We start from the raw sequence: 13,883 nt of genomic DNA, 5'->3' as shown, positions 1-13,883 counted from the left end.
TGATAAACAAGTGGATTAGTTGTTACTAACTAGTTAGTAAGTAAAGGCCAAGTTTTGAACACAGGTCATGGTATAAACACTTATAACAAGTTGCGAAGCTAACTTAAAGATAAAATTTATGGAATTTTTGAAATGTAAACAAAAACAAGATGACTATGGACAAATTAATGAAGCTGTCAATGTACCAAATTTATACAGACCGATAATGCTAAAAATTGGACTCAATTTGTTTTTTTTTTTTTTTACTTTCCATTTTTTAAATATTTCCAAAATGCTTAAAACCCAATTAATTTAATAATTTAATTGAGAAAAAGAAAGACACATTAGAAAATTAAACCAACATCACTGTTGTTATGAGAATAATCACTAGCTAATTAATCTCTGATTGGATCTCATTATATTAAATTTACCTTAACTCGCATTACTTTACTGACAGGGTCATATGTGTCTTAAAGTTAAAAAAACAAGTTGAGAGAGAGAGAGAGAGAGAGAGAGAGAGAGAGTGGAGTGATACCGAGTGGTTGAAGAAGTAAAATCTTTTATTCTTGTTTTCTTGGGTATGGCTTTCATGGTGGAGAGGTGTGAAGAGATAGTGATGTCTTTGGATCCTCACAAGGCAGTTCCTGCACCCTTTCTGACTAAGACCTATCAGCTTGTAGATGATCCTGAAACAGACCACATTGTGTCTTGGGGGGGTGAAAATGAAACCACTTTCGTGGTGTGGAGACCCCCAGAGTTTGCAAGAGATCTTCTCCCTAACTACTTCAAGCACAACAACTTCTCAAGCTTTGTTAGGCAACTGAACACCTATGTGAGTGACTCCAAATCTTTTTTTCTTTTTCAATTTTTTGTTTCCTCAGAATTGTGTTTATGTTTTTAAGTTAATTGGGTTCTATATCTTTTAATATTTAAGTGATTTGCTTTAATGATGAGTTGCGGGAGGGGGTAAGTAAGTCTTTCAAGGAGTTGTTTTGATTTGGTTTTTGAATCATTTAGAGTAGTATAGCTCTACAAGGTCATCTACATTATTGTGTTCTTGGATATAGGATTTATGATGGATTCTAGTTAAGTTTTAGATATATAATCTCCTCTCTTGTTTATTGTTGTGCTGTTGAGGAAGGATCTAAGAGGGGTGTACTATCCCTGTTAGTACTTTATAGGGAGACAGTTCTCTTTAGTCTTTCTTCTCTTCTCTCTCTCTCTCTCTTCTCTCTCTCTCTCTCTCTCTCTCTCTCTCTCCACTGTGTTCCCTTCTTCAAAATATAAGGAATGAGAATTTTCTTTTCTTTTCCTTCAATCATCACTTCTTTGATGTGTTGGTTTATATTGGGTTAAGAAAATGGTTTTCAAATTCAATCAATATCTTCTGAATATATATGTCTAGTTCCTGAAAAAAGATTAGGCCTTTTGATTTCTTCCCTCATCAATGTGGAGCATTAATTATAAATTTTTCCTTGAATTTGGAAAACTAGAGTTTCTCTCTTAACCTGTAGTCTGAATGAAGAAATTCTGATAGTAAATGACAAAACAATCCACCTGTTTTAAACTTTTATGTCAAACCCATCTCTCATTTTTTTTTTAGGGTCACATTTTATGGATCATGCCAGTCAAAAGGTCAAAGGAGGAATCTCTATTTTTTTAATCCTGCAAGGAGCTCTATTTAGTATTCCACATAAATGAAGGAGGTAAATAGAAACCAAAATACTTTTTGTGTTGAAAAGTGAAAGCCCATGTGAAAACTTGAGACTTCCACTTTTGTTTTGTATTGGCTTCTTCCAGAAAAGTTATTTTCTGAAATGAGTATTAGAGGAAAGCACTTTAATGAGATTTTTAAATGAACATTCCATAAACATGGTTTCTGCATTGGGTCTGTAATTTTCACTAATCTGACATAAAGACTTCTTTGCTTTTTGCTTATTATTTTCTTTTATTTGCTTATTAGGGATTCAAGAAGATTGTTTCAGATAGATGGGAATTTGCAAATGAGTTCTTTAGAAAAGGAGAGAAGCACTTATTATATGAGATCCACAGAAGGAAAACATCTCAAACCACCCAACAACATTACCAACACTACCATGATCAACCACCATTATTTCACAATCCTGATCAAAATTATGGTTGGATTGAATCTCAATTACAATCACCAAAAGCCGAATCCGAATATCTATCAGTGCTTACTGAAGAAAATCAGCGGTTAAGGAGAAGAAACTTCATGCTCTTATCAGAACTCACCCACATGAAGAAGCTATACAATGACATTATCTACTTCCTCCAAAACCATGTAAAAGCAGTAACCACAGATCAAAGGTCTATGAATCAAGGGCCTAAGATCATGGAATTAAGTCCATCTCTTCAGTCGCATTCTCCTTTGAGTCTACAAAACTTTAAATCTTGTGGCTCGAGTAGCTGTTCAGTTGCAATAGCCGAAGAATCCAACAACACTGTCAAGCTCTTTGGGGTCCCTCTATCAGGGAAGAAAAGATTGTACCAGGAATAGATCGAATGTGAAGAGTCTAAGCATGACAAGGCTATTCTTGGTTAGTTCAAGTGGTCTAATATTGTTGACGACAATGTAAAAAGGACTGAAGCTTAGAGAAAGTGAAGTATCAAGATCAGAGGCATTAACTTGGAATTCTTTGTTGTTTTAGTCAACGGTATTAGCTTAATCGTTGTTAATGAAAATTGATTAAATTTGGATGTTAGAACACTCGAAGTTTAATCAAAACTATATAGTTAAGGTTTCTAATTTTCTTTCCAACGTTGGTAATTCTAGTGATCAAACAAAAAGATAGAAACGAAAAAAAAAAAACCTCTGGCACCCTCACTATACATAGAGCCAGTCTATAATTAAAACTTTATGGGTGTTTGAATTATTAGCTATATTATTTTAACCCTCTGAATTAGAAACAATTGCACTTATCTCCATTGAGTTATAGCGTTGATGACAACAATAATTAACCTCTAATTTCTACACTTCTTTTCTTCCAAATCCTCCTCTCCAATTTTATTTTTGTCATTCAAGACTCGGTTCTAAAATTGAAGTTTCAGCTTTACTTGGCTGTCCCTCGAGTTGAGAACAAACTGAGGATTCATGAGTCGACTAGTAGGAGTAAGGAAAAATACATTAAATGTATAAAGATTAAAATAATATAATGAAATAATAGTATCTATTTTTTTTCTACAAAAATGTTAAATATAGTTGCATAATTTGTTGAGATGGATGAAGAATTTCGAGAGGCTCCTTGTAGAGCGAAGCACTACTGAAGGTTTCTTGGGGTACCTCTTCGATTGAGTATGAGTTTCAAGAACCTCCTAGTCCATAGGGTACTCCCCACCCACGACTGTGTGGGAATTGTTTCTCTGATCCATTTGTAGAGGATCATACATTTCCTTCATTGTTTTAACTCTACATCTTTATTATCATTGTAGACATCCCAAAATTGTGCACTGGTCTTTTTCGGTACAAAGTGGCAACATTTTGGTAAGTTCCATCTATTCTGAGAGGTTTGAAGGCCGAACAGGAGCCAAAGCCAAAAACCTACACCCTGACCCACTACCTCAAAACCCCCTAAACTAACCCTAAAATCAGAATGCCCAAACACACACCCGACCCTTTTAAAAGCCCGAAAACCCTTCTCGAACCTTCCCACAATCTTTCTGAACCTTAAACACCCCACCCACTTATCCCCAAATCTAGAAATCGAGATTTTCTCGAATTTCCAAAACCCTCTTGAGCCTTCCGAAAACCCCCCGAAACCTTAAATGGACCCACCAGCAGGCCCATTGGGCTTTAAAGCCTAGCCCAAGTTCAAAGTCCACTCTCCAACCACTCCAAAAGTCAAATCAATCAGATTTGACTTTTAAATACCTAGGCCGATTTGCAACATCTATCTAGTTAGTCTGGATGGACAACCACCCCAAACTGCCTGTAATATACGTGCAATCATATTGTTGACAATAAGGGTGCACATTGGATAGGATAAATCCAATAATCGAACTAATCCTAAGCCTTTTGAATTGGATTGGTTCGAATTGAGCATGGTTTGGTTCGGGCGCGGATTGTTAAAAAAAAAATCAGATTAATTTGGTTCAGTTTCGGATTAGGATTATGGGGTATAATAGAACTGAACTAATCCGAGAACCGAACCAATCTGAAGTATGTATATATATGTATATATATATTTATTTAAAAATAAAATCCTTTCTTAATTTCGTTATTCTATTCTCTATTTCTCTCTTCTTTAAGTTTGAAGAAAACCTAGTTGTCGTTCGTCTCCCTCACCTCACCACTCGCTACCTTGTTGGAAAACAGAGAGGTAATCCATCTCTCTCATAACTATGTTAGTATGTTACAAAGATGTAACTCATCAAAGTCTTCAATTTCGTCTCCTCTATTTTTTTCTAACAAAAACTCATAAAAAATGTATACAAATATCTCTCTCAACTCTCAAATGGATCTACCCATTTACGAATCTTTTTTTAAAGAGTTTGATTCCTTATTTTTTTACGAGAACCTTTATGCTATGTTTGTTAGATGAAATATACTATACGAACTTAAACTTGGATTCGTTAATCTACCATTTATGGATTAGTTTCCTCACTAATCCATCCAAAATACTAATTTTAAAATTATAATTTTTTTTAGTCTCATTGAGCTTCTTCTAATTTTCAATTTATACAAATTTCAGTCAAAATTTAATCATAAAATCATTTTCATTTTAAAAATAGGCATTATATATGATTTGATTCAAAGGGATCCTTTTTTTAAAGAAAAAATACTAGTTTTTCTATTATGAAAGTATGAGAAACTAGAACTGATCCGAACCAAGGTTGGTTTGGATTGGTTCGATTCCAGATTTATAGAATCGATCATGTTTGGTTCGATTCCAATTTTGCCAAAATCCGAACCATGTGTACTCCTAGTTGACAAGACCTAGATGTCCAAGGTTGGTCTGGGTAGCACCCTATAATAAGAACACTCCACCAACCCACTCAACACACACAAGCCAACCCATTCTCTTATTTTTTTAACTCTCAACTACCCCTTGCTGATTTTTACTCTCCTGACAACCAGACCCAATGAACTCGAAACCTTTACCCATTCACCCTAACCTTCATAAAAAACCCCTTCCATCACCTATTGAAAGCGTCCCGATCCGAGTTTGCAGATCTGCTTTTATTTTTTTGGGAGTTACTACCTAGTTTTATGGTCTAAGAATCAAAATGTGATTCTAAAATATAAGAAATACTAAACTACAAAACGACTGTAGGCATGGGGATCAAGTTACGAGACTAGAAGGTTTTAAGCACCAATCCTGTCCAGTGAACGCTGTATTCTACTTTTTCCAAAAATTTACATTGCAAAATGGCCTAGCTTTGGAATAAATGAAAGATTACCCTTGATTTTTTTACCTGAGTGATTACGACGATCGAGTCCCTCAGAAATTAGAAGAGAGTATTCCTTGTGTGAATCTTCTCGCTTTATCTCTATTGTTAGATCTGCATTCGATCTTCGAGATGAGATTTTATTCCCTTGGATTTGAATGTTTTACTAATTTTTTGAAATGTTTTTAAGAATTTCTAGGTATTTTTAGAATGAAAACTAAGGCTTGGGAGTTAGATATGGACTTGGGACTTCAAATTTATGGTTTTGGGAAGTATTGAGAGAGTTCTTGACCTTCAAAATTAAGTGGTCGAGGCTCATTTTTAAAAAGATTTCTAAAAATTATGTTTGTATTAGATTTCTTACAGATAAGGTCTATCTCTAACTAATCTGTTAAGTTGTTTAGATTAAGATAATATTTTAGATAAGTTTTATTTAAATTTTAAAATTTTTTGACTTACGTAGAATGATAATTTTTTAATTTTTGAAGAACTCTCCTAATGGATGATTATTTATTAAATTATTTTTTTTAATTCCTTGGGACTTCGGTGAAGGGTTTTTTATTAAATATCCCGTGGACTCCACTTAAGTAAATAGGCCACCACTTAAAATTTGGCCCTTGAGCTTAATTAATTGATTTTATTTGTTTAAGAATTTTAATTTGATTCATTAAGATTTCACTTTACGTTAATTAATTTTTGATTATTAGTTTCAAAATTTTGAATTTTAGGGTTGGAAAATTATTGGTTAGCTCCTCAAAGAAGACTTTGCGTTGATAGGTTGTTTTTTGATGTTTTGGAATTAATTTTTCTTAAGGATTTTAATGAAAGTATTGATTTGTGTCACTTATGGGTTTTTGGCGTGAAATGATTGTGAACCCTATGATAGGTATTTTCGTAATTTTGTAGAATTTTATGAAAATTGGTGAAACAGTTTATTTGATTTTAATTTATTGTTTTATGTATTCAAGGTTTTCCTAAGTGTAATGTAAGCTCTAGGGATGTTCTGATGTCAGGGGTATTTTGATAATTTGATCATTTTTTGATGATTTTTCTCGTTATTTTTGTCTTAAAATGATTATTTATATGTTTTGAGTCATATTTTCCTAGCGTAGTATAGTTTTTAAATTTTGTTTGCTTGAAATATCTTATCCGAGCTTTGAACACACATTTAGTAACAACTAAAAACTTTAGAATATTCGTCCATCATTGAAAACCGTCGCAATCGAGTTGACGAGCTGATTGACCGGGCAAGTGCAAAAATGAGGTGTCTATACCTATGTAGCCGAAACTTTGTCTGAATCGATCAAACAATCTCCTACTTTACCTTGATACTACGAACCCTTACTTGATTTTTGACCCGATTTCAACTGACACTAAAGAAGCTCTGTCATAATCCTGACTCGGATAGAGAACAATACCAAAGCTTTGCCCGACCATACGATGAGCGCACATGTATAAAATTAAATTAAATACGTCGTTTACGGTCATATATATTAAAAATCTCTGTATGATCTAAAGTTTTAGTTCTTATTCTAGTGAAGTAATTTGAAACACCTAGTTGTGCATTGCATACTCGAAAGTGCAAATGAAAAATAACATGAGCTGCTCTTAAAACACCCTCTTCACCTCAATCAATCGATTTTTCTTCGGCTCTCTCACTTTTCCCTGTACAAACTATGATTCAATACGAATTGCACTTGTTCAACACTTAGGCTATAATATTTGCGAAGCAAAATACAAGGTATTAGCTAAAAAAATAATAAAGAAGTCTCCCCTTAGAATGAGGGATTGGGGTGTCTAACATCTTTATCTTTCTCAACCAAATCGCTTACCCACATCTCTAGATCATGCAAAATAGATTGAGAGTCATCTCAATCGATGGGTGACTGTTCCTACCCCTTTCAATAGTGGAGACTCCATAATTACATATAATACAATTAGAGACCCCCCTTTTCAACCAAACTTTGAGTACGGCAAATACCCTAGCCCATGGAAGTGTGAGGCTTAGCCAAAAGGCCAAGCATCAGAAGAAAAGAGAAAGAAGGTGGGGATCCATTGTGAGGGTGAGCGCTATAGTTGGCGACTCCATTGGGGACAAATTTCCTTTTGTTTTGTTAAGTCATATAAGATTCATGGTTTGTACATGTTTGTTTTGAATTATTTATTATCATAATTAACCCTTGAAGCTTTACATTGTTTACATTCATACTCATAGACAATTTGCATATCCTCCTCTTCCTAATAAATTATCAAACCCCTGATAAAAGTAACCTAGCGCCTTGAGGTCATTTATCTTTGGTCGCGGAGACAAAAGTATCCAACCTAGTCACAAACCTAAGATATTCATTTTTCCGTACTTATAAAGGTTTGAAGATTACGTAACCTTATATGTCCTTTCCAGAGCCACATGCATGGCTTCTGACAAATCATCAACCAAACCATCACCCACTTGTGATTAGGGGTGGCTAGCCTAAACTTTAAATAAAAAATGAGTTGGTCTAACAATGTAGGGTTCTTCTTAATAAAATAAACTAACCCTGGTAAGACCTTGAACCTTCTTGATTGTCAATTCAAAGGCCTAAAGATATCTCGTTACCCTGCACAAATGCAGAGTAATGAAATATAGTTCTTCTTAAATTGAGACATTAAAAAACAAATGGGGTATAATCACACACTCACATGCATTGCATTCACACAAAATGTTTCCCAAACCCACTCACAAATTCTTGACCTACAATTTCCTGCACATGCAGATGTAAAAGACTCTCAAGGAAATAGAAGGGAGCTAGATCCCCAAGAGCACGCCTCCAAAAAAATCCACTAAGAAACATCGAGTATTGACGGAGGCTCAACAAGTCACACTGCTACCACTCTGCTACTACTTACATGATTGTCTTCACCACCCATGACAATGGAACAACTACTAGCTCTAGGACAACAACCTCCTTAAGCTGTGAAGGTCAAACCTGAACATGGACATATGATGTAATTATAATCGGGAAGCTACTTGTGACTTCCATATGGGCACCACTGGCCATCATAAGTACCAGTGTCTTGTCTTTCAGCATGCCATCCAAAATCTACTAGACAAGGGTATAAAGACCCTATTTTACTTGGGCCTAGCCTGAGAGTACTGAAAACATTTCGAGTATAGGCTTGACTCAAGGTGTTTCTCAATGAGGCTTTAACATTCGAGTAGCTACAAGGCCCAGATGCCCTTTTTAATTGAGATTCTATGCCTGGCCGTGGGTGACCCTTAGCCAAGCTAGTTTTTATCTTGGCCAAATCTCACCTATAGCTAGAGTAAATTTTTGCACAATATAGGGGTTACTCATGGTTAGGCATAATTTTCTTCAGGCCATGGCTCACCCAAATCCAATTTTGCTTGGTAGTTACAAGCCCAAGTGTGCTAGAATTTTCTTAAGGGAAATGACCCCTAATCCATCTCCTTAATAACTTTTTTCTCAAGAAATCCCTGTATTTTACCTTCTTATTCTTCCATTAACCTTCTAATAATCTCTACACTAGTCTTCAAGTAATTAACCATTTCTTCTAATAAAGATCCTAGATCAAGTGTTGGTCCCCACATAAGTTGAATAACTTCCTTAACCTCACTTTGTTTAGCCTAAGAAAAGGTGATTTACTCTTGTACCCATTGATCTTATCCATAATTCAAGAGAACCTCATGACATGCAATGAAATTAGACCAAATTCAAAGGGCTTTGACTTTTTTGTCTTACCTATAGAATTCTCTAGAACTTATCTACAAAGACTACCTTATCCCTAAGTTGTTAGAGAGCTATCTCAAGCTAAATGAAATTAATATCCAAAATCCTATCACCTATTTACATGCCATCTAGCCTAGTTATCTAGGATTTGACCTAAAGTCAAGGTCTTTAGACCCTTTTAGCCTTCCTTAAGAATTCTATAGAATTTGTTGTCTTTTATAATCCTATCCTTTGATCATCATGATTGCTAAGACTTATAGGATTATAAAAGACAACCAAGAAAAACATGATGGAGGGCAATTAAATTTTTTTTTTTAAAGGTTTTAGTGAGAATATTGGGAATTTAAAAAAAAAAAAATCATAATTAGTCTCATATGTTTAGGGTTGCACAAAACTTAGCAGAAAGGAATGCTTTACTTATCGATAGGTTTTCCCTTTTGTTGCCCCTCTTATAGTCATCGATGAATTGGGATAATATGCCCGGTGCACCCAAGCTCTACATGCTAAAAAATGACGAGCTGATCCCTTATCACGTTAAGCAGTATTCTTAGCTATCTGTCCATCCAAAACTATAGGAACTAGTCCTTTTCTCTTGTATTTTCTTTTAGCTTAATTAGTGTTTCTTTCAATTTTAGGATTTCTTTTGACTCAAGGGTACTTTGATAATTTCCCATACACCCTAAAATCAAATAATAAGCCTTAATATCTAACTCATCTTCTCGATCTCCATTTTCAAATTCGTCCAAATCCATAACCATCAAAGATCTAATTTGTAGATTTTCTTCTTCAATTGAGTTTGTTGAAATCTGAAGTGATCAATGCAGTCTGCATCAAATTATGATTAGATCACAGTTACTGCATTTGCAGATTCATTACATTCACTGCATCACAGTCATCTGATCACCAATCATCATCATATTTTCAACCATCAATCGTTTTTCCTTTCTGATTGTAGTAGTACTTATGGTTTTTTCCAAAAGAATAATTTTTGAGGAGTTTGTTTTCAGTTCCTACTTTCAAGGCATCAACAGATCATGGTTTCGCGAGACCAACATCGAGCAAAGATGAAATAATTTGCTCTACATCGATTTTGAAGTTTATTGTAAGGAATTCGAGAAAGAATTTTACACTTCCGTTGTTTCGGGCAATCTCGTTATTCCATCGCTTACAATTGAGTTTTGTAGCATCACGTTTATTATTGATTTTGAAGATATCAATGTGATCTTAGAAATTACAGAGGTCGAGGATGGAACTTGCTAGACGCATCATCCATTTGAATTCTTTGTCACATAATTGGGTATTGATTCACAATGCATCGGCAAGTGGAGTAGAGATTATTATCGAAGAGTTTTTGTGTTAATCAGTATCTTTGCTGGCGATGACTGTCGTTAAATATCTCAAGGACGTAGAACAATACTTTGCTTTTCGCAAAGCACATGTACATCATGCATGCTATCCAGACCAACGATCCTACTTTTTACGTGTCTTGTCTCATCTTAGAGACTTTGATCGATGCCTACGTCAAACCAAAGAAGGGTCGCTTGCTTGTTTTCCCACACTTAGTCTAGTAGATTTTTAAGAGGCGAATGGGAGTGTCAATGGTAGTGCTAGCACCCTAAGGCGAGATGATCGAACTTTCATAATTTAAGGTTGCATTGTCTTTTGCAGAACGTACCCCGGGTTTGTGGCAATCGATACCAGAGCACTTTGAGGAGCACAGAAGCCCTCATAAGCACCCAAGACAATAATTTGACGAGGTCAGAGCAAGCGAAACTAGATCATCTAGTCAAGATTTTGAGGACACATCCTTCTTAGATGAGGTCAAATCACATTCCTTACAGAAGGCATTTAAAAAAATTTCAAGGGGATGGATAAGCTGCATAGAGGATATAAGACGTTAGAGCGACGACTCGACACAGTTGAACAACGAGAGGGAGTACGAGAATTTGAGACAGCCAATGCTAGAGGCAAATCTCGAAAGGATTAGACACTTGATTAGATATTTTCATTCGCTAGTAGAATTTTCTTTGTTAAGGAGTTGTTTTTGTTTATCTGAATGATGTACTACTTATGTGTGTTTCAAAAACAGTTTCTTTTTGTAGTATTTTTTAGAAATTTTTTTCTTTTTCGTAATTATTCTGTCTTGTGCTAGTTTACAAGGTGTAGGTTGAAAATACTAGTGTGTGTTTTTCCAACATAACTTAGGAACCAATTACCTAAACTATAATCACAATATCTTTCGTGGTGCTTCTGGCATGACACAACATGATCATAATTAATACGACATATACAATCAATGCTGTTACAGTAGTGAGTGGTGTGTTGTCTCATTTCAAGAGACATTGTATTAATATCACAAGATTGTATGACCATTTTTAGGTGTTATCCAACCCACTTCATTTTCTTTTGTCAATTTTATTTTACATTTGTATGTGCATACTAGAATATTGAGGACAATATTATGTTTAAGTTTGGGGGTGTATGACCAGATTCCTACCTATTTTCTTTTATTTTGTATTCAAAAATTAAAATCACAAAAATTTAAAAATTTTGAAAAATATTTTGACAACTTTGTTGTATTTTATTAAAAATCTTAGCTCGCATCTTTAAAGCACTTAGTTAAAAATACTAAATCAGACTTTGATTGGAAGCTTTGATCTGGAGTCTTCATTTATGTTTTTCTTAGGCAAAAACTAGAACAAAGTTACTTTTTGTTTATAATTACTTCTAATAAGATTACTAAGAGTCTAGGTTAAATTCAGTGAGCTTGTTACCTTTTTTCTATCCAGAGTATGAGGAAGAATCGGGTTTGATGAACTTTGACTTCCTTATTTATTTGGTTGGTTGATTAGAAGAAAATTTGGTTGAATATGTCTTGCAACAACAACCATTGAATTAGATTGGGTACCTTAAAAAGGGTTGTCTGCTTTTTTTAGAAAAATATGAAAAAGGAATAGAAAAAGAAAAAACAAAAGTAAAAGAACAAGAAAAAGATTCCTTGAAGTGAAAAATAAATGAAGATTCAAGAGAATCAAAGTAGAAAAGTTTAGAGTTTCAGTAGGGTAAAAGCTATCAAGTATAAAGATGTGAGTGTGTTGGAATATCACAGATAAAATCCTTAGAGGTATTAAAATGAACATCCACACTTCTTACTACCCCAGATATGATGCTAAGTTTAGAATTAAATCCTAAGTAACCCAATTATTTTAGATTAGTTAAAAGGTTGGAACTTACTTTAGGAAATCGAATCTCTAAAGTTCTTAAGTTAGAATCACTATATCTTAAAGGTCAATATAAGTCTAAGTTTTATTATAGAGAAATAAGAGTTGAGACTCCATACCAAGTATTACTTTCAAATTACTAGCAAATCTTAAAAGAACTTGTGCTTTTAGATATAAGTGTTGATTTTGACCATTATTACTTCAAAAGTTGTTTCGAATTTTGTGAGTGTATTCTCTACAAACCTTCAAGAGTCAATTTCATCTATTAGGGGTAATCGGGGTAACCTAGCTATTTAAGGGCTTACTGCATTCGCTAAATACAATCAAGATGCCTGTGAAAGTGGAAAATTTATTTTCTAAGAGACTAGAAAAAGATAAGTTTGGGGGTTTCATCAGTGTTTCAAAACATTAATTTATCCACACTTTTCCCAGGCATTTATGTTGATTTTCATCCTTATTTCATTAAACTAAATGAATAAGTATGTTAAGCCTCAATTTATCACATTTCATATTATACCATGTTAATTAGGCTTGATTGCACACAATAATTGTAATTATTAGAAAATTGATCGCGTGTGTTCACTGTACAGGTCAATGACCAACTCATCCAGATGAACAACAAATCATTTAAGTAAGAGTGTACTGCAATCAGGAAGTCAAATCAAGCAACCAGTCAAAAATTGAGATCTAGACATTTTTAGATCAATATAGCACAATCCACCTCGATTGGATCTCACTAGAATTACTCCAGTTTGCTTCGCACGTGAGATTATATGCAAGAGTGATGGCGATTATTTTTGGATCCTTCGAGAACACATCAAGTTTATAATTATATAATTTTTCCAATTAGGAAAAGGTCATTGGGTTCTAGTCCCTTCTCTCTTCTTCCCCCACAGCCCTTGGTATTTTCTCTGTAATTTTCATTTTTTACTTAGGTTTTATTTTAACAACTTTTGTAATTTCTCAAGGAGATAGTATATCTTAGTTATTATGAATACAAGTGTTGTTTCTTTTACTTTTTTTTGCATCCTTGCAATGACTATAAGCTAGACTTCCTCTATTAGTAAGAGGAGAAAACCTAGGAGCAAGCTTTAATTCTGTGTTATTTTTTTATCCTTTCATGTTTTTTATATTGTTTATAGGATTCACTTCAAGATTTTATCCAACTCTAATGGATCAAAGTTTTAGATGAATCTCTATACCTCACATGCTTAATTTAGATATTTGGTGGTATGGACTTCACACATTAGTTAGTGAAGGAGTCCTAAGAATAGTGTTTTCTCAAAAAGTTCCATGCCATATCTTTCAACTCAAGGAGTTCACACCAAGCCCTTGAGGTTGAGTGGAAAGAAGGATAAATTCAAATATAATTTTATTTGCTAATCATAAGTTATTCTAAAAACTAATGGTTTTATCTATTTTATTTTCTTAGTATAATTTCCGTTATATTACTTTATTTTTCTACAACATCTACTCTCCATTTTATTTCACCAAAATACAAAATCAAGTTTTAAATTGTAACTTAAATTAACTTCATTCTTACTACCTT

The 13,883-nt window shown here is 34.1% G+C and overlaps 1 protein-coding gene across 1 annotated transcript; it reads left to right on the top strand.

Moving 5' to 3' along the window:
• The first annotated feature begins 476 nt into the window (after positions 1-476).
• LOC147384303 (heat stress transcription factor B-4d-like) lies at positions 477-2,739 on the top strand. Its single transcript, XM_086425926.1, has 2 exons — positions 477-811; positions 1,943-2,739. The coding sequence occupies exons 1-2, from the start codon at positions 560-562 to the stop codon at positions 2,495-2,497; spliced, it is 807 nt and encodes a 268-aa protein (XP_086282052.1). The 5' UTR covers positions 477-559; the 3' UTR covers positions 2,498-2,739.
• Positions 2,740-13,883: the final 11,144 nt, after the last annotated feature.

This window comes from Akebia trifoliata, chromosome 15 (assembly GCF_017979445.1).
Source record: "Akebia trifoliata isolate Shusen 1 chromosome 15, ASM1797944v1, whole genome shotgun sequence".
NCBI classification, from domain to species: Eukaryota; Viridiplantae; Streptophyta; class Magnoliopsida; order Ranunculales; family Lardizabalaceae; genus Akebia; species Akebia trifoliata.
The sequence above is the reverse complement of the archived record's forward strand: the minus strand, read 5'-3'. Positions and strand labels throughout refer to the sequence as shown.

Excerpts from the sequence above, each read along its gene's own strand:
- LOC147384303 (XM_086425926.1), top strand. The coding sequence starts at position 560 with ATGGCTTTCATGGTGGAGAGGTGTGAAGAGATAGTGATGTCTTTGGAT. Across the intron at positions 812-1,942 it reads TTAGGCAACTGAACACCTAT|GGATTCAAGAAGATTGTTTC; the intron begins GTGAGTGACTCC and ends TTTGCTTATTAG.